This window comes from Myotis daubentonii, chromosome 15 (assembly GCF_963259705.1).
Source record: "Myotis daubentonii chromosome 15, mMyoDau2.1, whole genome shotgun sequence".
Classification (NCBI taxonomy): Eukaryota; Metazoa; Chordata; class Mammalia; order Chiroptera; family Vespertilionidae; genus Myotis; species Myotis daubentonii.
This window is the reverse complement of record NC_081854.1, coordinates 7,931,215-7,955,025: the sequence shown is the minus strand read 5'-3', so window position 1 is coordinate 7,955,025 and position 23,811 is coordinate 7,931,215. Positions and strand designations below refer to the sequence as shown.

The 23,811-nt window shown below is 60.0% G+C and overlaps 2 protein-coding genes across 5 annotated transcripts; one reads left to right on the top strand and one right to left on the bottom strand.

The window, feature by feature from the left end:
- Positions 1-725: 725 nt before the first annotated feature.
- On the bottom strand, positions 726-9,941 carry AKT1S1 (AKT1 substrate 1). 4 transcript variants are annotated; one of them, XM_059665392.1, is made up of 5 exons: positions 9,758-9,941; positions 5,073-5,458; positions 3,300-3,377; positions 3,034-3,203; positions 726-1,723 (listed from the first exon to the last, which is right to left on the bottom strand). In XM_059665392.1, exons 2-5 carry the CDS (start codon positions 5,449-5,451, stop codon positions 1,580-1,582), a joined length of 771 nt encoding a protein of 256 aa, XP_059521375.1. In that variant the 5' UTR covers positions 5,452-5,458; positions 9,758-9,941; the 3' UTR covers positions 726-1,579. The 4 variants fall into 4 exon arrangements, with proteins under 4 accessions (XP_059521375.1, XP_059521373.1, XP_059521372.1 ...); XM_059665390.1 differs by lacking the exon at positions 9,758-9,941 and adding an exon at positions 9,316-9,456; XM_059665389.1 differs by lacking the exon at positions 9,758-9,941 and adding an exon at positions 8,751-8,899.
- Positions 9,605-23,687, top strand: TBC1D17 (TBC1 domain family member 17). The gene is made up of 17 exons (XM_059665327.1): positions 9,605-9,828; positions 10,271-10,369; positions 10,906-10,980; positions 16,462-16,585; positions 17,184-17,391; positions 17,856-17,967; positions 18,068-18,226; positions 18,570-18,698; positions 18,785-18,888; positions 19,309-19,403; positions 19,785-19,901; positions 19,980-20,080; positions 20,157-20,256; positions 22,123-22,220; positions 22,325-22,441; positions 22,864-22,950; positions 23,029-23,687. The coding sequence occupies exons 1-17, from the start codon at positions 9,808-9,810 to the stop codon at positions 23,230-23,232; spliced, it is 1,950 nt and encodes a 649-aa protein (XP_059521310.1). The 5' UTR covers positions 9,605-9,807; the 3' UTR covers positions 23,233-23,687.
- Positions 23,688-23,811: the final 124 nt, after the last annotated feature.

Genomic DNA, 23,811 nt, shown 5'->3' with positions numbered 1-23,811 from the left:
GCCCCTGCGGTCCCTGCGCGCTCTGACCGCCGTCTCTCCGGCTGCAGTGTGAGGCTCACGCCGGTAGGGGGTGGCGAGCCTCTGTTGCAGATTCTATTTCCACCAAGAAGGCGAATTTTCATTCCCGTTGCTGGAAATAGTTACAGCGAGAAGTTTTCTTCCCCATTTAATGATCATTGGCAGTCGAAGAAACCCTCACCCCCGACAGAACCCCTACTTCCCATGCTGCAGTTTCCTCATCTGTAAAGTGGGAATAGTCGTTTACACTTCGTGGAGTTACTGGGAAGACTCAAGGAGTTAATACACGTAAACAACATACGTGTCTGGGTGGTAGGTAGCGCTGTGTGAGTCTTGCCCACTAGCGTGCCGCCGGTGGCTGAGGACACACGGAGGACCAGCCTGCCTGACCCAGCCCTGCCTTCGGCCCAGGGGCACCGGTTCCCTAACCTCCAGCTGTTTTATGGCAGAAAACCCCCGGGCTGGGCTCGGCGGGAGGTGTCCTGGCTTTGCTGGGACTATGTAGGTTCAAATCCCGATTTCAACACTCAGCTCCTCCCTGCCCGTAAGACTGGGACGGGGGGTCATGGTCCACAGGACTCCCACCGCATGAATGTCCCTTTTTACCTGCAAAATGGGGACAATTCCCACTCCCGACTTTACAGCGATGAGATGCTGATTCGACCTCAGAAAGTTCGTTGAATGAACACCCACAACATATTTCAAGCTCATGTAACAGCGGTAAAACTCTTTAATCTCAGAGCGCCCCTCCCAACTCGCGATCCCCACCCCCCAACTCCCCCCGACATCAGGGCCGGAGAGTGAGGGCCCCTGCCCCCACCTTGGGTGGACAAGGGCCCTTTAAGGCACCTGTGGGGGAAGGGGAGAGGGCGGGAGCCGGGGACGTCCTGGATGGAAGGACGGGCTTCCGATTGGCAGGCTGTTACGGGATGGACCCAGTGAGTGTCAGGCGCAGGGCAGGGCCGGGCCATCCCTGAGGGGCCAGAGCCCAGCTGTCAGGACTTAGTAAAAAAAACCTTAGCCCCTGTAGTGTCAAGAACTTAAATTTAAGGTCACAGGCTAATCCTGGGCACAGAAGGGCTTGGCCACGCCCCCAGGAGGCTGGACCCAATCAGGTAGAAGAATTTAAGAAGGGCCCTTGGTGACTGGCAGATTGGTGTGGACCTTTACAGGGTTCCAGCCAATCAAATGAAGCTGCCCATTCACCGTCTGAAGTGGAGCGCCACCACCCAATCCTGGGCCTTGGCTACGCTCTTTACAGGGTTAGAGCCAATGCCGTGCGAGCAAAGCCCTTGTCGCTAGGCAGAAAACGACGCGAGTCCACCCATTTAGGGTTTAGAACTAGCCACTCCCGATTGGAGAGCAAGCCAGTCCCTTAATAGAAACAATCTGTCGCTGGGCAGGAAAAGGGGCGACAGCCTGTGGAGCACTGGACAGGCCCCGCGCCTGGCGCTGAAGGGGGGGGATGGCTGAAAGGGGTCGCACTCCGATTGGCGGGCCTGGGGGGGCGGGGTGTAGTGTAGGACCGGCGGACACGGGGCCAGAGGCTCTCTCCGGGGCCTCAGTATTTCCGTATCAGCTTCTGGAAGTCGCTGGTGTTTAGTCGAGGTCGTGGCAGGTCCCCGAAGACCTGGGTGTCCTCGGCCTCTCGCATCACCAGCGCGCGCATGCTCGCCGCGATGCGGTCCAGGTCTGGGGAGGAGGGCTGCGGAGACGACATGGATGCGTCAGCACCCCCAATGGCACCCACGTGTCCCTCCTCAGCCTGCAACCCTGGCGGTCAGCGCCTGCACCCTGGGCTCCAGGGCCCCTCCAAGTACTTTTGCCCCTGCGATGCCCATAGCCGCAAGGCCCTTCACCCTGAGTTGCTTGATATAGGACCTTCCTACCCGGTTAAAATACCACCTCCTCCAAGAAGCCTTCCTGCCCTTCTCCCCTCCTTGGCCTGGACCACTGCGTTCTAGTTCCTTCTCACAGTGGAAGTGCTGCTCCTCTGCTGACCATCAGGCTGTGTGCACCAGGAGGGTCTCACTCTAAGGGTTTGGGTGGGAGATCCAGTCAGGTGCCAGTCAGGCTACTGCCACCCCCTAGCTGTCCGCAGGGACCTCGCCCCTGCTGGAGGCTTCCGTCTCCTCCTCTGAGGCAGGGTCTGAGAAGATCCACAGGACAGCTCAGGAGGGCAGGCTGCCACGTGGCCGGAGCTGGAGAGGATCCCTCTCCATGCCAGCCTCCGCCTGAGGGTCCTGTCATCCTGCCTGCAGCCCCACCTAGTCCAACTCCCCATCACCCCAAGTTGGGCCTGGCCCCCAGCAGGCTGAGAGGCCACTGACAAAGACCCGTTCAGAGACCAGCCCGGGGCCCAGAGCTCAGGCCTTGAACGTTGTTCGTTAACAGTGTCCCCACCAGCGGTACCCAGGGCGGCAGCCGCTGCTGGACCCGCCAGTGTAAATGCGGACACTGAGGAGTCTCGGGCAGGGTCCACCTGGGACCATGGCCGCCTCCCGTGGAGCCCATAGCTCCTTTCCAAAAGGAAGCTGGTGCCGCTCCAGCCGTGCCCCTTACAGACTGAGGTCTGGAGAAGTCACATGTACTCTCGGTGCCTCGGTTTCCCCTCTGCTTCAGCAGCTTCAGTGATGGGCGATGATGACCCACCCCGGCCACCCCAGGAACTGCACATGTAGGATCAAACAGGAGGAACAGCGGACAAGGGTATGTGTAAGGAAGGTGATCGGTCCCCCTGAGCCTCAGTTTCCCCAGCTGGAGGGGATACCCAAATCCTTGTGCCTGCGTGCAGCATGTCCTCTATACATGGAGCTGGAAACGGGAGCAGACTTTCTCTACAAGACACTGGGACACGCTGTGAGGCCGTGATCGTCAACACTGTATGGCTCAGGCCCAAGAACCTGCCTGGTGACGTGGGAGGTAGGATTAATCCTATGAAATGCGGCACCCATGTCTGAGGACTTCCTGGAGGAGGAGGCTCTGAGCCCTTCCCACCTCCCCTTTGCCCCTCACCGGCCCGTTCTCTTCATCCGATGACCGTGCTTCTGTCCTCTTTTCCTTGAAGGTCCAGATGGGCACGGACACAGGCAGGGACCTGGCGTACTGCTGTGTGGGCAGGGCTGAGGCCGGGGGCACGGCGTAGGCGGAGAGGCTAGTGGGGGTCTCCTCGCTCAGGCTGCCATCTGAGAGAGGGGGAACACTTCACCTCTGCCCCTGCCTCCATCCCAGACACCCACTCCCACCCCCACCCAGGGCGTGGGGACAGCTGGGACACTTACCGTCTGTGCTCTCGGGGTCCGACTCGCAGAAGGGCGGCAGGTCCTGGAGCGTGGCATCCTCGTCCATCACAAAGAGCCCTGTGCATGCGGTACAGGCCCAGCCAGTCAGGTCACCGCCTCCAGCCACCGCCCCCTGCTCCCTGCGCCGGCCAGGCCCTTGCAAACCTCGGGGTTTCTGGAACACTATTCCTTCTGCCTCGAACACCCTTCCCCTGGTTATCTGCCTGGTCATCCGCAGAGACAGATCTAGTTTCTATCTGTTACACTCTCAGGTGGGAGCAACTGGCTGAACGAGTCTGTAAGGCAGGAGTGGGGAACCTGTTTTCGGCCAAGGGCCATTTGGATATTTATAACATCACTCACGGGCCATACAAAGTTACCAACTTAAAAATTAGCCTGCTTGCCCTAGCCCCTGGCTGGCAAACCATGGCTCGAGAGCCACATGTGGCTCTTTGGCCCCTTGAGTGTGGCTCTTCCACAAAATACCATGTGCGGACACGCACGTCCGGTGCAATTGAAACTTCATGGCCGATGCGCAGAAGTCGGTATTTTGTGGAAGAGCCACACTCAAGGGGCCAAAGAGCCGCATGTGGCTCGCGAGCCGCGGTTTGCCGAGCCGCAGTTTGCCGACCACTGCCCTAGCCGGTTTGGCTCAGTGGACAGAGCGTCAGCCTGCAGACTGGAGGGTCCCGGGTTTGATTCCGGTCAAGGGCATATGCCTGGGTTGGGGGCTCGGTCCCCAGTAGGGGGCCTACAGAAGGCAGCCGATCAATGATTCTCTCATTATTAATGTTTCTATCTCTCCCTCTCCCTTCCTCTCTGAAATCAATAAAAATATGTTTTAAAAAATTAGCCGCTATATTTGGTCAATTAACTCACCCCTAATGCCTTGGCAGGGCCAGACCACGTGATTTCTGGGGCCTTATGCAGCCTGTGGGCCCGACAGTCCCCACCCCTTCTGTAAGGTCTGTTTGGGATGAACTCACTCAAAATACAGGTTGAGAGAAATACAAGATTATGATGATTCCTGCCTGACATCATGGAAACCTAAAGGCACAGAGAGGTTAAGCCACCTGCCTGAGGTCCCACAGTTCATCAATGGTGTGATGGGATCTGAACTCAGGCCATATGGCTCCAGAATCTGTGCCCTTAACCCTATGCAGGCTTTCTCCTCACAATAGTGAAGAAGCCAGCTATTGAGTAACAAAAACGAACAAGTAACTCCTATTTATTGAGCCCCCTGCAAACTCCTATTCACTCTTCAAAACCCTAATGTCACAGTCCAGTCTCTGGGAAGTATCCAACCTCGAGTTTCCCCCTAAAACTGCCCGTTGCTCCCTCCCTTGGCTCCCTCAGCTGTTGCTGGCATCCCTTGACTCCCCCTTAACGCCTATACTGTTCTCATAGACATCAGGCATCCTGATTTGAAATAAACCCTGTTCTGCTCGTGATTCCAGCTCAGGAGGTCCCCTACCCCCAACCCCACAGCCTCTACAGGGCAGTCTCCAGTTCTCTGGCTAGACCAGGAGGCCCATAGGCTGGACCCAGCAGTGTAAGGAAACTGAAGCTCAGGAAGGGACAATGACTTGCTCAAGATCACACGGGGACTCACAGGCAGCAGGCCAGCCTGGCACCCAGGCTCTATGAGACTCCAGCTTCCACAGAACCTCAGGCCTCAGAGATAAGCAAGTCCCACCCCTCCCGGAAAACCTTCTGCGCAGGCAACTTGCCAAGCGCAGGGCCACCCCGGTCCCCGCCGTCCGTGCCTCTCACCTCCGTTATCGCTGACGCCCAGCCGCTCCCCAGAGGGCTCCGTCTCTGTCAGCTCGTCCTCCTCCTCCTTGTCTTCCTCCCTGGGCAGGGCAAGCTGGGATGGGCTCCCGACAGGGCTGGGTGGCTGTGGTGCTGGTGGAGGGATGGGGGGCCGGGCAGCAGCGGCAGCCCTGTGGGCCAGGGCGATGTCCTGGAGGCAGTGGCGGGCAGCCTCAGCCAGAGCCCCGCGGCCATGGGCTGCATAGGCGCAGGGGCCAGGGAGGGGTGGCGGGGGCGGCGCAGCCGTCAGCAGCACCAGCTCCATGCCTGTGTGGGCCCGGAAGCGCTCAGCAGCCCCGACCACGGCCTCCCACAGCTCCTCGGGGCGCCCCGACGCCATCCGCGCCCTGCAGGCAGAGCAGGACAGAGGGGTGAGACTGGGTGGACTGCACTGACCCCACTCAGCCCCGGGTGTCCACCTGTCCCTAGACACCCACCCTCCCATCCACCTGTCCCAGCTGAGCTCAGCATCTTCCCCCAAACCCATCACTCCCCTAGAATTCCTTCCCATCAGACCTCAACCGCCCAATCCCAGCCCCCTGCCCTGCCCTGTGCCCCCTGCCCCCTGCCCCCGTCTCTCCTCTTGGACCGGCCTTTGGGAGCCACCGGCCACAGGTGAGCGAGGAGCACCGGAGACGGGGCAGGTCAAAGTGACAGGTGCTGTGTGTGTGAGCCACACTGGGATGCAAAATACAGAGGGGCCTCGACTTACGAGTTTAATTCGTTCCGTGACGGAGCTCGTAACTCAAATTACTCGTATGCCAAATCATTAAAGTGAACGAGTGAGACAGGTGATGCTGGGCTGATGTGGCGTTCACTGTGACGTTTGCTGCGCCAACTAGCGGTGGGGTATCCGAAGCTGACTCGTAACCCGAATTTTAGCTCGCAACTCAAAGCAAAAAATTGGCCAAGAGACGGCTCATATCTTGAAAAACTCGTTAGTTGGGACACTCGTAAGTCAAGGCCCCACTGTACCTCAAGAGCAATCGGAGGGTGATTGCTTGTTGAAATGGTATTTCAGGCAAACTGACTAAATTACATAGTGAAAATGAACTTCATCTGCTTTCTTTTTACTTTTTAAACGTGGCTTATGGGGATTTTGAACTAGGTGTACGGTTAGTACTGTATTTCTACTGGACAGTGCTGCCCTGCCCATCCAGCCTCTTCCAGTGCCTTCCAGCCTCCAGTCTGGCCAGCACATGGCCCTGCAGGGGTCCTTCCAGCCTGGAGCTGCCCTGCCCCTCCCCAGAACCCCAAGGACAAGCTCACAGCCCCTTGCAGACTTCTGAGGCCGTGGTCAAGGTGCCTTCCCCCCACATCTGGACCACGAGCCTTCCATTTACTTGTCATTCTTTCCTTCACCTCTAGATCGCGGCAGCCCCCACACATTGCCCTGTGGACTCCCCAATATCTGAGTGACACCCATTCTAGGACATCTCTCTCTGGGGAGTACTGTCTGGATCCACATCCATCTCCCCAGCCAGTGTGGGAGCCCCTGAGGGCAGGCCTGTTGGGCTCATCTCTGAGCCAGCAGCAAGCCTGACCCAGCACGACCGGCTTGCGGGTGGGGCTGGTCAGAACATGGTGTGCGAACTCCGGTTTGCACCTGGGTTCAGCCCGCAAAACTTTTGTCTTTCCTACAAGACTGTTTCTTAAGCCCCGGCTGGTTTGGCTCAGTGGGTAGAGCGTCAGCCTGCGGACTGAGGGGTCCCAGGTTCGATTCCAGTCAAGGGCACATGCCTAGGTTGCCAACTCGATCCCCAGTGGGGGGCGTGCAGGAGGCAGCCGATCAATGATTCTCTCCCATCATTGATGTTTCTCTCTCTCCCCCTTTGTCTCTGAAATCAATAAAAATGTATTTTTTTTAAAAAACTGTTTCTCTTGCCGAAACCGGTTTGGCTCAGTGGATAGAGCGTCGGCCTGCGGACCAAAAGGTCCCAGGTTCGATTCCGGTCAAGGGCATGTACCTTGGTTGCGGGCACATCCCCAGTAGGGAGTGTGCAGGAGGCGGCTGATCAATGTTTCTCTCTCATCGATGTTTCCAACTCTCTATCTCTCTCCCTTCCTCTCTGTAAAAAATCAATAAAATATATTAAAAAAAAAAAACTGTTTCTCAAAACCGAGGCACTCAGGTTCAACAATAAAGAAACATTCTTTAAAACGAGGCACCCATAGCTCACCCTGGCCGAAGCCACACACAATGAGAGAACCACCAGCACCTGTCCCGACAGGCCCCGGAGCACCTGCCTCGTGCCAGGCAGGGGCCCGAGGGTGCCACCCACGTGCTCATCCCACCCTCTTACCAGCCCTACCCCGTTCACACTGCAAGGGAGGCCCAGGGAGAGTCTGCCTCGGGACCAGGGCCAGGCAGCCGGAGTCTGAAGCCACACCCTTTTCTGAACACCGGATGCCACCCTGCCTTCCTGGTGAGGAAAGGTGTACAACCTCCCAGTCAAGATGGGGAAACTGAGGCTCGGAGAGCTTCGGGCGCTGGCCTGGAGGCTCCAGCTAGACAGGGTAGACAGGGCTGACACTGCTGTCTGCCCAGCACCAAAACCTAAGCGTAGTGGGAGGTGCTCAGGGCCTCACAGCCGCTCAACCCCAACTGAGGGAGGACCTTGAAGCCGGGGCGGGAAATGACTGGTCCCGGGTCACACAGCCTAGCAGTGCTAGGCCTGCTGTTCTCACTTCCTTGGATCACCAGGGTTAGCTTCCTCTCTGTCCTAGGCCTTAACATAACGCCCGGGCTGCAAAGAGAGTAATGGGGGCGACCCCCCCCCCCATCTCAGAGCATGCACAAAAAGGAGGCGTTCCAGGCAGACCTCTCTGGGGACTCACTGGAACCAGTTACCCAAGAGGAAAGAAACCAAGACTTGGGGAGTCTCCAGTCCCTACAGCTGCTGGAGTTAGTCCTGCACCCTGCAAAGCGCTGAGAGATGGAGAAGGCCCTCCCATCAAGTGGGGCAGTTTAAGATTAGGGAGAGAGGGAAAGGAAGGGAGACCTGTCCCCCGGGAGGGCAGGGAGCGGTGAGAGGACTGGCCTCTTAGGAGAAGGTCAGGAGGTGAGGAAGCTGACCCCAGGAAGGAGGGAGGCTAGTGGAGCGCCGCTCCCACCACCTGTCAAACTGCAAGCGCCACCCCAGCCTCCCGCTCGAAGGTGCGAGGCACTCGAGGATGCACCCGCGGACCCGCGCGGGGTGACTGCCTGGGGTCTCTCTCCACCGCCCGGAGACGCCCCCAGCTCGCCCATGGGCCAGCGGAGACCCTCCTCCAGAAAGAAAACAGGAAATCCCGCCCCGGTGGGGGACAGAGCCGGAAGTCCCTCCTTCAGACGGGTGAGGGCGTCCCGAGACGGTCCCCCCAGCACCCCCCAACCCTAGAGACCAGGTTCACAGTCAGAGAATCCTGCTGGACCTGGAGACCGGAAGATACGGCTGCCCAGGGTTCGTCTCAGCTCAGACCCGGCGGTCCATGCCAGCCACCGCTCCCCAGGGCTCAGCGAGCGTGCGCTGGGCGACCTCTGCCCCTGGGCACACGCCGGCTCCGTCACTCCCGAAGGCGGCTCGCCCCCCCGGCGCCCCTCTCCTCCGACCGCCGAGTCCTCCCCACCCCGTGGCTCGCAATGCCGCCTCCACTCACGTGCCCGGAGCTAGCATGGCCGGCCTGGCGCCGTCGCCGCCCTCAAAAGACATGGCGGCGCTTAGCGTCACTTCCGGGCACTTGGCCCGCCTCCGCGCTGCGCACTCCGCCTCCTCCGCGGGGGCCGCCCGAGCCAAAGATGGCGGCCACGGGGACTTCACTGCCCACAAGAAAGATGGAGTGACCGCCCCCCCCCCCAACCAATATGGCGGCCCGCACATGAACACTCGGGATCACAGTCCCTCACTTATAATCAACCTTCTCCACAGAAGTAGAAGAAAGCCATGCCCGCTACTGACATGGCAACCAGCCTAGTATCATTTGACCATAATGAGTAAGGGCTCGCCCTCAGGCCTAGCCCCTTCGGCACCGAGACTGGCAAAGATCCAACAGGCCAGCCTTTCCTGCTTCGGTTTGCCCAATTGCAATATGGCAGCCCGGAAGGCTTTCTCCCGGCGGTGACTCGTGGTTTCGTCTGGGACCGCTTCGTTCCCGGGGAGGCTGACGGGCTCAACCCGTTAACCCGAATCCCTCAGCGCCTGTTGCGATGCACAGCTTCTCTCACCTTCTTTTCCTCTCCCGGTTTCTCTTTCCCAGAGCCTCGCTTCGTGCCCTGCAGAGGGATGAGACTGCCCCGCACTAACATGGCCTCAGCGGACGGTCCTGGCCCGCGCCCTCAAGCAAAATGGCACCCCTTCGGCTTCGATGCCAGGGCACCCCCCGGGGGAAGGAGTAGGCGTCTCGGAGTTGGGGCGCGGGGGCGGGGCTCCAGGCCCCGCCTCCTTGTTTACTGCGCGGTCAGGACGGGGGCACTGCGCCTGCGCATCCTCGCTCCGCCCCCGCCGTCCGCGCCGAGGGACCGAAACCCTCGTGACTGGAACGCTCGTGGCGCAAGTTCCACCACCCCATTTAGAAAAATAGTGACACCCACACCCCTTCCAGGACGGGCCAGGGCGCTACCACGCTCCCGGGACCGAGGGGAGGCTCCTATCCGGACGTGACAGCACTTTGACCCGGAACAGGAGGGAGCCGGGTCAGCGGGTTCTCGGCCGCGGCTATGGAGGGAGCCGGTTACAGGGTAAGCACGGCGGAGGCCTTCCCTCGCGCCCGTCTAGAGGGGACGCCCCTCCGCTGGGGCGGCTTTCCCGTCGGGCCGCGCCGCGCCGCGCTCCGGGAGCCCGGCCGTTCCCCGGCGGAGACACCATCCGCTGATAACGCGCTCGCCCTCCCCGCCTCTGCCCCAGGGAAGACCCTTATCTTCGGGCCCTGCCCCTGGGATGCTCTCCTAGGCCCCGCCCCTTCTGGAATCCACACCCCCTCGAACCCCGGTCCCCGACCCCTTCTCTGCCTCCGGGCCCAACGCCTCGCTAGTTTGTAGGTATTTGGGATTCGCCACTCCCGGGCCCCGCCCACCGGGGGATAGCCCCTCCCCAGGTCCGCTCCCATTGGCTCCCCCTGAGCCCCGCCCCTCGGTGTGGCTCTGCCCTGGGGCCCCGCCCCTCACTGGTTCCCGTGCTCAGGTGGTGTTTGAGAAGGGAGGCGTGTACCTGCACACCAGCGCCAAGAAGCACCAGGACCCGGACTCCCTCATCGCTGGCGTCGTCCGTGTTGTGGAGAAGGTGGGCCGGGGGTGCAGGGCTCGGGCAGGACCAGAGCGGGGTGGAGGCTGCATCTGTCGGAGTGCCATCTGGTTGTCAGTGATGAGACACCGTGGTTCTCAACCTTCCTAATGCCGCGACCCTTTAATACAGTTCCTCATGTTGTGGTGACCCACAACCATAAAATTACTTTTGTTGCTACTTCATAACTGTAATTTTGCTGCTGTTATGAATCGTAAATATCTGATGCGCAGGATGTATTTTCATTGTTACAAATTGAACATAATTAAAGCATAGTGATTAATCACAAAAACAATACGTAATTATATGTGTTTCCCGATGGTCTTAGACGACCCCTGTGAAAGGGTCGTTCGACCCCCAAAGGGGTTGGCGACCCACAGGTTGAGAACCGCTGCCTTAAAAGGATGGACGGGGTGGGGACTGGAGAGAGGGGCAAGGCTTTGTCAAACTGAAAGCCTAAAACGGGGAAGAAGTTTGCCAGTATGGTTTGGGGAGTTAGGAGGGGAGCCCCTCTAACCTCTCTCCCCCTCCCTCAGGACAACGACGTCCTTCTGCACTGGGCTCCGGTGGAGGAGGCTGGAGATTCCACCCAGATCCTCTTCTCCAAGAAGGTAGGCTTCCCTCGCTTGCCTCTTCTCCACTGGCGTTGTCCTAGGCCCAGGCAGTGGAAGGCACTTGAAAGTGCTGGGTGCAGTCCCAGGCCTATCCTGGGGGCAGATGTGACCCCGTTTGGTTTCCTGTCTCTGTGAGATGGGGCTGAAGATGCCCATTCACGGGAAGAAAGTGGGTTCGTGGCCGTGGGGACAGCTGCCCCTGTACCCCCTTTGCTTCCTGGGAGAGCCCCGCTGGGACAAGAGGACAGCTGGGCCTGTGGATTGGGTGGCACGGGTTGTTAGCCCATAAGAACTGAAGAAGTGTGGCGTTCCCTCTGGGGCAGCCCTGCCGTCATGTCCGCAGGGGGAACAGGACCCGACCGAGGCACCCCTACCTCCCCCAGTCCAGGACCTTGCCTTTTGCAGTACGTGTCTCCTGGGGCTGCTCCTTGCCAGGCCCTGTGCTGGACGGTGCTGGCACCCAGAGGCGATCCCGCCCAGACCCTGCCTCAGCCCTCATGACCATTCTGTTTCTGAGAAATTGAGGCACAGGGAGAGGAAGCCCTTTTTCCAGGATTAAAAAACCTAGGAGGTTGTTGGAACTTGTGTTTGAGCTGCTTCTCGAGCCCCGCTTCTCGCTGGGGGGCAGACGTTTGGGCTGGGATTCTGAAGATGAGAGGGGCAGGAGGAAGTGGGTTCCGGCTCAGGGGATGTGGCACGTCTCTGCAGAGGGGTTTGCTGAAAGGTGGTTGGGCCTGAAATGCTAGGCTGCGAAGCTTGGATCCTGTCCTGGGGATCCTGGGGGCAACCGCGGGAGGAGAAAGGTGCGAGTGTAGAAAGCTCCCTGGTGGGGGCATGTGCGAGTTGGGCCAAAGGACCAAATGGAGGGAGATTGGAGGCTAGAAGGTCAGAGAGGGGGCAGTGTGATGGGCCAGGGGGAGAGGAGGAAGCGTCAGCTGGGGCCTTGGGGTTTCAAATGACCTGGGGGGTACAAATGGAGATCCCAGGCACCTGCCCCCCAGGGAGTTGGGGCAGAAGGACCAGGGTTTTGCATTTGTCACCAAGCTGGAAGGCAGTCTGGCTGTTCTAGAGAATACTGTTGTCGTCCTTGGCACTCTTACTTCCAAATAGCAAACCCACAGGTGGGCTTCAGCAGGAGGGAAGACAGGCATTCAGGATTCGTTCAGTCCAAGGAACACAAAACCAGGCTGATGGCAGGTTAAACAGACGCAACACTCTAAGAGGTCAGACTCCCTGACCGTCTAGCTGCTGGCCTCTGATGGTTGCCGTCAGCACCTGGATCACTGAGACCTACTGTGGTTGCCCTCATGCCTGTAAATAACTGCTTCAGCTCCAGCCAGAGCACCTACCTTTTAAGGCCAGAAGAAGGGGGCGAGCGTGGGACCAACCACATCTGTCCTCGTCAAGAAAAATGAAATTTCCCAGAAACCCTCTGCACTGGTTAGGAGTTGCATTTGGCTGTGCGTGAGTGACAGAAATAGAAATAACGGGCCTACACAAGGTAGAAGCTCATTGCTCTCCCATTAAAAAGCCCAGAAGTTCTGCCCTGGCTAAGTATCTCAGTGGTTAGAGCCTTATCCCAATACACCAAGGTTGTGGGTTTGATCTCCGGTCAGGGCACATACAGGTAGCAACCAATGAACGCATACACAAGTGGAACAACAAATCTCTCTCAGAGAGAGAGGAAAAAAAAAAAAAAGCCCAGAAGTACAGGTTCACGTGTGTGAGGACCCAGTGTCCTTCCGTCCTGCGCTGCCACCCCGTGCGTGTCCTAGCCATCCTCAAGGCTGTTTTAGGTCCCAAGGGGCCTCTGGAGCTCCAGCCTTTTTGACTGTGTTTGTTCACCCTACGTGTGAGTTGCAGGTTGGCCAGTGAGCTCTGCTCATCACAAGTACTCAAGGAGCCTGCTGCTGGCGCGGCCAGCATTTTAACAGTCGCCATTCCTTGTGGCAGAGAAAGAGCCAGATTAAAATCCAGCCTGGAAGTGATCTGTCCCAGGCCCTTGGCCAGAACTCGTTGCACGGCCCCACCAGCCAAGAGAGTTCAGTGAGCTGTGATCCTGCTGTTTGCCTGAGAGGCAGGGAGATGCTATTTGGCAAATAGCACGGAGGGCAGAGATGGCGTTGCTGGGGCTGGTTCGGCAGTCTTGTGGGCCGGTGTCCCTGCCAGTTCCTGGCCCTCCCCTCATGGCCCTGCTGCAGCTCCAAACACGGTATTCTCCCTCGACAACACCCAAAGGTGAACCAAAGGGTGTTCGCTCCCGTAGGTGCCTTTTTTACCAGGAACTTTCCGTCCTCAGACTCCCCACAGATATCATCTCAGTTCCCTCTGGCAGCAGAGTGGGTCTGTAGGCCACTTAGAACCGCAGGGAATGCTGGGGAAGCGATCGCTGGGGGGGCTCAGTCAGCCTGGGCGCAGCAGCAGAGATGGCCACGGTAGACCCAGTCTGCGTCCTTCTGTGTCGTTGCTCTCGTCATGCAGGGTTGGGTGCAGGAGTTAGTCTCCCGTTACTTTAGCAGCACGGATGACGTGCAGAGGAGTGGAGGCTGACAGAATTGCACCAGGGCGGGAGGAACAGCACTCACCTGTGAGGGGGCCGCCACCACTGCCAGAATGAGGGCTGTGCATATGGGACGTCATTGGCACTGTCGAGTTCAAGGGCACAGTCGTCAACGCTGCCACAAAGCTAGTGACTGGGCCTGGAAAACTGAGCTGGCCCCACCGCTGCCCCCGTTGCCTCTCCGAGGGCAGGAAGATGAAGACAGATGAGTCTCCTCCTTGCTCATCAGCCAAACAGGCCAAAGTGGCAGGAAGTTGCCCTCACCTAATTTCCACTTTCCAGATCTTAGTGTATCGGATTGGTAGACTCTATCTTGTGTTTGGCACTATAGCTGCAAGGGAGCCTGGGATATGTAGTTTTTAGGTCTTTGATCCATTTTGAGTTAATTTTTGTGTATAGTGACAACGGTCAAGTTTCATTCTCTTGCTTAGGGCTTTCTAATTTCCCAGCGCTATTAATTAAAGAGGATTTCTTTTCTCCATTAGATGTGTTTTGGCTCCTTTGTCAAAATTATTTGCCCATATACATAGGGGTTTGTTTTAGGGATCTCAGTTCTGTTCCATTGGTTTGTGTATCTGTTTTCCTGCCAATACCATACTGTTTTGATTATTGTCTCCTTGTGGTATAATTTGAAGTCAGGGAGTGTGATACTTTTCGGCTTTGCTCTTTTTTCTCAGGATTGCTCAGAAGGGGCGTCTCCTCTGACAGGTCGCCTCCATCTCAGGGCTCCACCCCTTTGGGGGAATGTGGCGGTGGGGTTCCCCAGACCCATGAAATCCCAGTGCTGTCCGCTGCAGCCAGACGCTGCCAGCAGTACAGCGGTGATGGGTGGGGGCGGAGTGACGGGGGAGAGGCCGGCTGGTGTGCTTGTGGCTTTGTTCTCCCAGTAATGGCGACTGCCTGACCTCAGCTGCCTCACCTCTGTATCCCCACCCATCACTGGGATTAGCCACAGTGTGCTCCTCCTGCTCAGGGAAAGATGCTTATTTCTCTCCAGTTTTTTTTTTTTTTTTTTAAGATTTAAAAAAAAATTGATTTTTAGATACGAGAGGGAGACATTGATTGGCTGCCTCCTGCACCTCGAGGTGATCAAGCCTGCGGTCCTCCCCAGCGGCATGTGCTCTGACCGGGAATCGAACTGGCAACCTGTCAGTGCCCAGAACGATGCCCAACCAACTGAGCCACATCAGCCACATGCCTCCCCAGCGTTCAGGGCTGCAGATAATGTGCTCTGTAGCCTGATACTCAATGCTATAGCCTCTGGGGCCCGCTGCTGGCCCGTGGCGGGGAGGCGGCCAGCTTGTGGCTTTGTTTTTCTGTTTGGCAGTAGTGGCTGCCAAAATACTACGGCTGCACCTCTGTGCTGGCTCCTCCCTGGTCACTGGGCTCAGCTGCAGCAGCAGCAGGGAACACACCTGTATCTCCTTGGGCTGCAGGGAGTGCAGGGGGCAACCTGATCCCCCCTCTCCTGAGACCCACATCCATGGCCTCTTCCTCCCCTCCCCGTTCCTTCCAACTCCCCACATTCGGATGCTTCACCGGGTGGGGAGCCGCTCAGCCTCGTGAGGAAACCTGTTGCTGCGACTTCCAGGGGAGACCAGGGGACCCTCTCATGTTGCTGTGATTCTCACGTCACCCCTCACCTTATTTTCATAACCTGTGAGCCGGCTACTTTTTTCTTTTATCGAGATAGAATTTACTTACCACAAGCTCAATTTTATGGTAAAACAAGATTTTCGAATTGCATAAGTCAGTGGATTTTAGTATTCGCACGATTTTGCAGCCGTAGCCAGTGTCCAATTCCAGAACATTCCGCCATGCGTGCCCCGAAGAAACCCTCTAGTTGCTCTCCCTTCTCCCCTCTCCCAGCTCCTGGCGACCACTAGTCTCCTTTCTGCCCACAGATCGGCCTGTTCTGGACATTTCATAGACGGAATCACACAGTTCACGGCCCTGTGTGTCTGGCTTCTTTGCTTTGGGCGCTTTCGAGGTCCGTCCGCGTTGCAGCGTGGGTCAGAGCTTTGCGCCTCTTTATTGCCGAGTAATGTTCCGTGTGGCTCTGACGCTGATTATTCCTCAGCTGGCGGACACTGGGTTGTTTCCCTTCTTGGCTCTTAGGAACACTGTCCGAGTTCCCGCGTGGGCACTTACGCTCGTTTCTCTGGGGCTCATGCCAGGCGTGGAGGTGCTGGGTGATTCCGCACGGTGATTCCGCACGGTGATTCCACGTTTCACGCTTTGAAGAACTGCACTTTTCCACTGCGGCTGCCGCACCTCCCCCCCCCACCCCGCAGTGTCTTCTTTGTCGCAGCCGTCCTGGTGGGCACGTGCTGGTGGGCATGTCCTGGTGGGCACGTGCTGGTGGGCACGTCCTGGTGGGCATGTGCTGGTGGGCATGTCCTGGTGGGCATGTCCTGGTGGGCACGTGCTGGTGGGCATGTGCTGGTGGGCACGTCCTGGTGGGCACGTGCTGGTGGGCACGTCCTGGTGGGCACGTCCTGGTGGGCACGTGCTGGTGGGCATGTCCTGGTGGGCACGTCCTGGTGGGCACGTGCTGGTGGGCATGTCCTGGTGGGCACGTCCTGGTGGGCATGTCCTGGTGGGCACGTGCTGGTGGGCATGTCCTGGTGGGCCCGCGGGGATCTGAGTGCGGTTTGGTGAGCACTGCCTGCTCCCAGCACTGAGACCTCGGCAGCCCCGGCAGAGCCCGCCTGCTGGACCACCTGCTCACAGGCGGCGACGCTTTGATGACAGCCACCAGGAGACTTGGCTGGAGTCCTGGCCCAGTCCCAGTCCTTGGTGCCCTCTTTGTGCCTCAGTTTCCCTCTTTGTTCAACGGGGCTACCTTCCAGGATAGCCTCACGGCTCCGACCCAGAAACTGAATCCACAGCCTCTCTCTTTTCCCTTCTTTCCCAAGGATGCCAGTGGAGGGGACTCCTGCACCTCGGAGGACGAGCCAACCTTTGACCCCGGCTATGAACCCGACTGGGCTGTCATCAGCACTGTGCAGCCACGGCCCCGCCGCTCAGAACCCACGAGGGGTAGGCTGAGCTGTACCCCTGGGGGGCAGGTGGTGTCATGGCACCATGGGCTTCACTGCCCACAGTCAAGATGGCTCCCCCACCCCGGCCTTCCAGTCCCAGGAGAGTGGGTGGGGGTGGCCAGCGTCCCCAGGGTTTGCAGCCTTGCTCATTCTGCCAGGCTCTGTGGTTGGCTGCGGGCATCCCCAGGGAGTCCAGGCTGTCTGAGTGCTGCAGGAGGGGCACCAGGGAGGCACCTGATGCCTCCGGGGGTGGGGAGCCCTTCCAGGAAGAGGCAGTGCAGAGCCTGGCTCTGAGGGGCACTTGGCGTGGGCACTGGCCCTTTGTTGTGGCTCCAGGGTGGGGTCTGGAGTGAAGAGAGGTCGGAGGCGACACGGGCAGGGGCAGAGTGAGGGCCACAGGGAGCCGATGTGGAGCAGGCACGTGTCCCCCGGGCGGGGCTCTGTTCACATTTTATTCACTTGTGTTTCCATGGAAATGTGAGGTGACCCAGAGCTCCCTGAGGGTGGGGCCCGGGGCTGGCTCCTGTGGGCTCTTAGGACAGGTGCCATGTGCCCTCTGGCTCCCCACACCTCTCCCGACACGGTGCCACCCCCAGGTGCGGAGCCCAGCTGCCCCCGGGACTCCTGGGCCTTCTGGGTGAGCCTGGGGGAGCTCAAGTCCATCCGCCGGTCCAAGCCAGGCCTCAGCTGGGCCTACCTGGTCCTGGTGACCCAGGCCGGGGGCTCCCTGCCCGCCCTGCACTTCCACCGCGGGGGCACCCGCGCCCTGCTCCGCGTCCTCAGCCGCTACCTGCTGTTGGCCAGGTGAGCATGCCCCTTGGTGCCAGGCTCTGCCCTCCCCGGCCGCAGGGCCCTCAGCTGGGAGAGGAGCAGCTCAAACGGATTCAGAGGCAGGAAAAGGGAACTGATTGGCACAAGTAACCGCCACATCAGAGGGTAGTTTGGTGTCAGGCAGGCCCGGTCCCAGGATGCTGGAGTTTCTCACGCTCAGGGCCCAGCAGCCCTGGCGTAGCAGCCGGTGGATGGACGGACAGAAAGCAACTCCCTCCTCACATTCCAGCAGCTTCCCTGGCTGCTGCCTCGCGCCGACCGGGGAGGGGGCGGTCAGTCCCCCGACCAGGGAGGGGGGAGGCCCTCATCCACCCTGGGCCGTGCCCACCCCTGGGGTCCAGCTGTGGTCTCAGGCCGGAGAGGAGGGAGTCCCCAGTGGAGGGAGGCGGGAACACTGCAGGGCCTCCACCTGTGCGTCACCAACCCCCCCCCTCCAGCTCCCCGCAGGACTCCCGCCTCTACCTCGTCTTCCCGCATGACTCCTCCGCGCTCTCCAACTCCTTCCACCACCTCCAGCTCTTCGACCAGGACAGCTCCAACGTGGTGTCCGTGAGTCCCCAGCAGCGGCCCAGCGGCTGTGCCAGGAGAGGGGGGGCTGTGGTGGGCGAGAAGGGGGGCGGAGTGTGACCAGCCCTCCGTCTGTCCCCAGCGCTTCCTCCAGGACCCCTACTCCACCACCTTCAACAGCTTCTCCCGCGTGACCAACTTCTTCCGGGGAGCCCTGCAGCCCCACCCGGAGGGGGCCTCCCGCGACCTTCACCCGGTCCCCGACGACGAGCCCGAGCCTGGGTTCGAGGTCATTTCCTGTGTGAGTAGCAGGGCGGACCCCATTGCTTTGGGCTGCCACCGCGGGCGGGGCCTGCATTTCCCCGGAGAAGGGGGCACAATAACGGCACCACCCTCATCGGGTGGCGTGAGTGACTGGAAGGTGCTCACAGCCTGTGCTCCTGGTGCTGGCAGTTATTGGGGGGCCCTTCCAGACTCGGGGTGACTTTGTCCCTGACCCAGGGACGGAGTTGCTTCCCGCCCCGCCCTGAACATTACCTGTCTGCTGCACTAAGAAGGGCTGAGGGGACGTGAAGGTGGCCGGGACGCGGCGGGGGAGGGCTGTGGGGTCCCCCACATCAGGGCTCACTGCGGTGTCCCCACAGGTGGAGCTGGGGCCCCGGCCGGCCGTGGAGCGGGCGCCCCCGGTCACAGAGGAGGAGTGGGCCCGCCACGTGGGCCCCGAGGGCCGCCTGCAGCAGGTCCCCGAGCTGAGAGCCCGGATCTTCTCAGGAGTGAGGCGCTGGGCTGGTGGGGGGCTGGGCCGGGCCGGCCGGCGGCCTGGGGGCCCCCTCTGAGCTCCCGCCCGCTCCGCCCCCAGGGTCTGAGCCCCAGCCTGAGGCGAGAGGCCTGGAAGTTCCTCCTGGGCTACCTCAGCTGGGACGGCTCCGCCGAGGAGCACAAGGCGCACGTGCGCAAGAAGACGTGAGTGAGCCCGGCACGGCGCCCTGCCCCCCGCTGATTGGCGGGTTTTGATCCGCACGTCCCAGCGGCCAGCAGGGCGCCCGGCACGTGGCACGGCACCCAGCACGTGGCACAGCGCACGTTGGGTTTGAGCCTGTCACGTGCTGGGCAGCACCTGTGCAGGGGGGAGACCGGCGGCCGGGCTGGGCCTGTCCCTCCGCTGCGTTTGTCCTGGTGCCGCACTGTCCCATGGTCACTGCTTTGCTTCTGAACTGTGGGCCACCCGTCCCCTTGTGTATGCTGTGCCCCTGCTGTGCGGCCTGGTCCCCACACCCGGAGGGGGTCTGCCTGGTCAGGAGGGGCTCTGGGGCGGGGCCTTGCAGGCGGAGGAGGTGGCAGGAGGAGGTGGCAGGCGCCCTCAAGCCGCCCCTCGCCCCTCAGGGACGAGTATTTCCGGATGAAGCTGCAGTGGAAGTCGGTGAGCCCCGAGCAGGAGCGGAGAAACTCGCTGCTGCACGGATACCGCAGCCTCATCGGTGGGTTGGGGGCTGGGAGCCGCGCCTCCTGGGAGCGGGGTGAGGGCGTCCGAGGGGGATGGGGTGAGCAGGGGCCGAGGGGCGGAGGCGACGCAGGGGAGAGGGAGGAGAGCCAGGCTCCTTGGGCTGAAGCCCCGCTCGCCATCTTCTCCGTGGGATCCCGGCCAGTGACCGTACCCCGGGCCTCAGCCCCCGTCTGTCTGGTTAGTGACCACGGCGCTGGAGGATGTGGGGCGTGGGGAGCAGCCCTCCCTCCAGTGTCAGGTGGTGGGGGCTGGCCCACACCTGCCTGGGGAGAGGGGAGGGGGGCTGCAGCCAATGGCCAGCAGGGATGGGACCCCCCCAACTTTCTCACCTTGGCACCCTGCACCGTCCCCACAGAGAGAGACGTGAGCCGCACGGACAGGACCAACAAGTTCTACGAGGGTCCCGAGAACCCGGGGCTGGGCCTGCTGAACGACATCCTCCTCACCTACTGCATGTACCACTTCGACCTCGGTGGGCGCCCAGGCAGGGCAGCCCCGCCCGGGGGGGCGCTGCGGGCCTGGGCCGGGCCCTGACCTCCTGTCCCCACAGGCTACGTCCAGGGCATGAGCGACCTTCTCTCCCCGATCCTCTACGTCGTTCAGAACGAGGTGGACGCCTTCTGGTGTTTCTGTGGCTTCATGGAGCTTGTGGTGAGGCTCGGAGCAGGGGTGGGCGACGGGCACCTGGGCAGGATGGGGTGCGACGCCTCCGTGCCTCCCCCCGCAGCACGGGAACTTCGAGGAGAGTCAGGAGACCATGAAGCGGCAGCTCGGGCAGCTCCTGCTGCTCCTCCGGGTGCTGGACCCGCCGCTCTGTGACTTCCTGGGTATGTGTCTCGGGGGGCGGGGGGGCAGCAGGGACAAAGGTGTCGTCACAGAGCCTCTGGGAATGAGCAGCCCCAGACGGTGTCCAGGACATCTGGTCCTGATCCTAAAAAGAGAAACGTCTGGCACCACCCAGAGTCCAAAACCTACCGGTGAAAGCAGGGCGGGGGCTTGGGGCAAACCCCGAAATGCAGGTGTGCGCCTGCGCATCCAGGCGCCGCTCCCCGCCTGCCGCCATCTGTCCCGGCTCCTGAGGGAACTCCCACCCGCCTGGAACCCGGGGTTGGAAACTGGTTCTCTGGACTCCGGGCACTGGGACTGCTGCATTCTGGCCTTAAAATGTGTCTTGGAATTTGTTCAGTGTAAAAAATGCCAGAAATTCAGATAAGAGGAAGAAAACGGAAGTTGCTGTTGATAGTAGGATTCTTTGGGTGCAGATGACAAGTTAGCTTACTTACGGGTATTTCTTCCGTGAAGTGTAGGCTCACTGTGGGGGAGGGAGATAGATTGGAGCGGAAACCAAGACCTAGAAAGCTCATGCCAGTTCTGGAGACACCTGCACATTCGCTGCCTGTGTCATTAAAAGGTTCTAAAGGTTCTTTTAGTTGCCCTGGCCGGTTTGGCTCAGAGGATAGAACGTCGGCCTGCAGACTGAAGGGTCCTGGGTTCAATTCCGGTCAAGGGCACATGCCCGGGTTGCAGGCTTTAAAAAAAGTTTCTTTTAGCCCCAGCCGGGAGGGCCCAGGCTTGATCCTCAGCCCTGGTTGGGGTGAGTGTGGGAGGCAACCAATTGATGTGTCTCTCTCACATCAATGTTTTCCTGTCTCTCGTCCTCCCTTCCACTCTCAAAAATCAATGGAAAAATATACTCGGATAGGGAATAAAAACAACAACAAAAAAGTTTCTTTTAAAGATTTTCTTATTGACTTTTTCTTTTTTAAGAGAGAGAAGAAGGGAGAGAGAGGGAAAGAGCTAGAAACGTTGGTATAAGCAAAACCTTGATTGGCTGCCTCCTGCAAGCCCCCTACCAGGGATTGAGCCTGCAACCTAGGCATGTGCCCTGACTGGGACTCGAACCAGCAACCTTCTGGTGCCCAGGATGACATCCAATCAAGTGAGCCACCCCAGCAGGGCCATTAAAAATGTTCTAACCAGCGTTTCTCAACCTGTGGGTCACGAACAATGAAAATACATCCTGCATATCAGATATTTACATGACAATTCATAACAGTAGCAAAATTACAGTGATGAAGTAGCAACGAAAATAATTTATGGTTGGGGGTCACCACAACACGAGGAACTGTCTTAAAGGGTCGCGGCGTTAGGAAGGTTGAGAACCACCACTTGTATTGATCGCACAGCGTTTTATCCCTCTTCATGATTTAAGATGATGTACAAGAACAGATTTGACCCGACCTGGACATTTGCAGTTTTTCATCATGACAAATAGAGTCTGGATAATTTCTTTAGGTAAAATTCGAGGAAGTGAGATTGTATCTCGGGCAGTAGATATTTTTACAGCTTTTGAAATGTCTGTCCCCGTCGCTACTTCCTGGGAAAGTTCTACCAGTTCCCGTGTTTGCTTGACATTTCCTCACGCCTCTTGGGCCTCACTGTCCCTCCGTGTGTGCGTGGAAAGCACGGGATGGCTCCCCTCGCCGGGGTTTGGAAGGCAGGATGGGGACGGTTCCCGCTGACACGGCATTCCCACGCGGGGCAGGAGTTACCTTCCACCTCGCCTGGTGCAGGGTCTCATCGCCGGGTCTTAGTTGCCATCCGACGGGCACACTGTGAATTGGGACGGGGCGGGCACTGGTTGTGAGCTTGCTGTTTGCTTAGCACCACCCTCCACCGCTGTCCTCCTCTAGACTCCCAGGACTCTGGCTCTCTCTGCTTCTGCTTCCGGTGGCTGCTCATCTGGTTCAAGAGGGAATTCCCCTTCCCGGATGTTCTTCGGCTGTGGGAGGTGGGCAGCCGGTGTGGGTGGAGGCTGGGGGAGGTGGGCAGGGGCAGGCCTGGGTAGGACCTCAGGCAGAGGCTGGCCTGTGACCCTCCCTCCGGCGCTCCCAGGTGCTGTGGACGGGGCTTCCGGGCCCCCATCTGCACCTGCTGGTGGCCTGCGCCATCCTGGACATGGAGCGGGACACCCTCATGCTCTCAGGCTTCGGCTCCAATGAGATCCTCAAGGTGAGGCTGACCCCGCCCTCCTGACGGTGCACATGGGACACAGCGGCTGGAAGGGGACTCAGAGTGGGAGCGTGTGAGCAGGTTAGCTCTGAGCGGGCAGCCCTGAGGCCAGCTCTGTTCTCCTGCCCGGCCCCATCCCTGGCTCTGCAGTGTCCTCGCGGAGCCTGTGGTCTGTGCTTGTGGGCTCCCCCAGCACCCGAACTGGGCGGCCAGCCCACTGGGTGGAGCTCAGCGCCTTTCCCTTCCTGATCCTCCATCTGGCAAGAAGCCTGGGAGAGCTGACCTCCCCTGACCCCCCCCCCCCCCCCAGCTACACTGTGCGCCCCAAGGGGGCCAGCTCTCCATTGTGTGGCTCAGTGGGCGCTCTGGCGGTGGGGTTGAGGGCCCGAGGCCGGCCTGACCCACTCCCCCTCCCCCCCCAGCACATCAACGAGCTGACCATGAAGCTGAGCGTGGAGGACGTACTGACCAGGGCCGAGGCCCTCTACCGGCAGCTGGCCGCCTGCACGGTGAGCCCCCCACCTTCCCAACAGCCCCACTCCCCGCCCCTCAAGCTTCTGACTTGGCTTCCCCTCCCCACCCTGCAGGAGCTGCCGCACAACGTGCAAGAGGTCCTGGGCCTGGTCCCGCCCGCAGCGCCGCACAGCCCCTCGCCTCCCGCCTCCCCACTGCCGCTGTCGCCCACCCGCACCCCGCCGGCCCCGCCACTCCCCGCGGACGCAGCGGCGCAGCCGGACAGCAGCCTGGAGATCCTGCCTGAGGAGGAAGAGGAGGACGGCGTGGGCTCCTAAGTTGCTGGGCTGGGCTGGCCCGGCTGCAGCCTGCCCGGCGCACAGCACTTTATCCAGCTCCCGCCCCGTGACCACACCCACGGGCTGGGGGTGGAGCCAGCAAAGGGGCGGGGCTCCCGCCTGGCCCCGCCCTCCGATTAGCCGGTTTCATTAACTGACATTTCTGTGTCCCGTTGGCCGCCTGTAGGTGTAGGAAGGGGAGGGGGTGGTGCGTGTTCCCCTCTGACCGCTCCGCCGAGCAGGTGTTTGACCGCGGACCCCGAACCGGCCAATGAGATTAAGAGGAGGTCCCTTGGGGGTGAGTGGTGTGGGGGAGGGGCTTGTGGAGGCAGGTGGAGGAGTGAGGATGGGGTGCAGCCTTATAGGGCAGGGACACATCCTGGACATAACTGACATGGAAGGGCCTACAGAGCTGCTCAGACACTGAGGACCTGCCTACCAGCGTTACTGGAGGAAAATAAACTCGTGTTTGATCCACTGGGTCTGGCCTTTTGTTACTCGCATCGAGCCCACCGTCGGGCGGGCCTGTGATTACCATTGACCAGGGGGGAGCAGCACCCGGGGCTCCGGGGGAGGCAA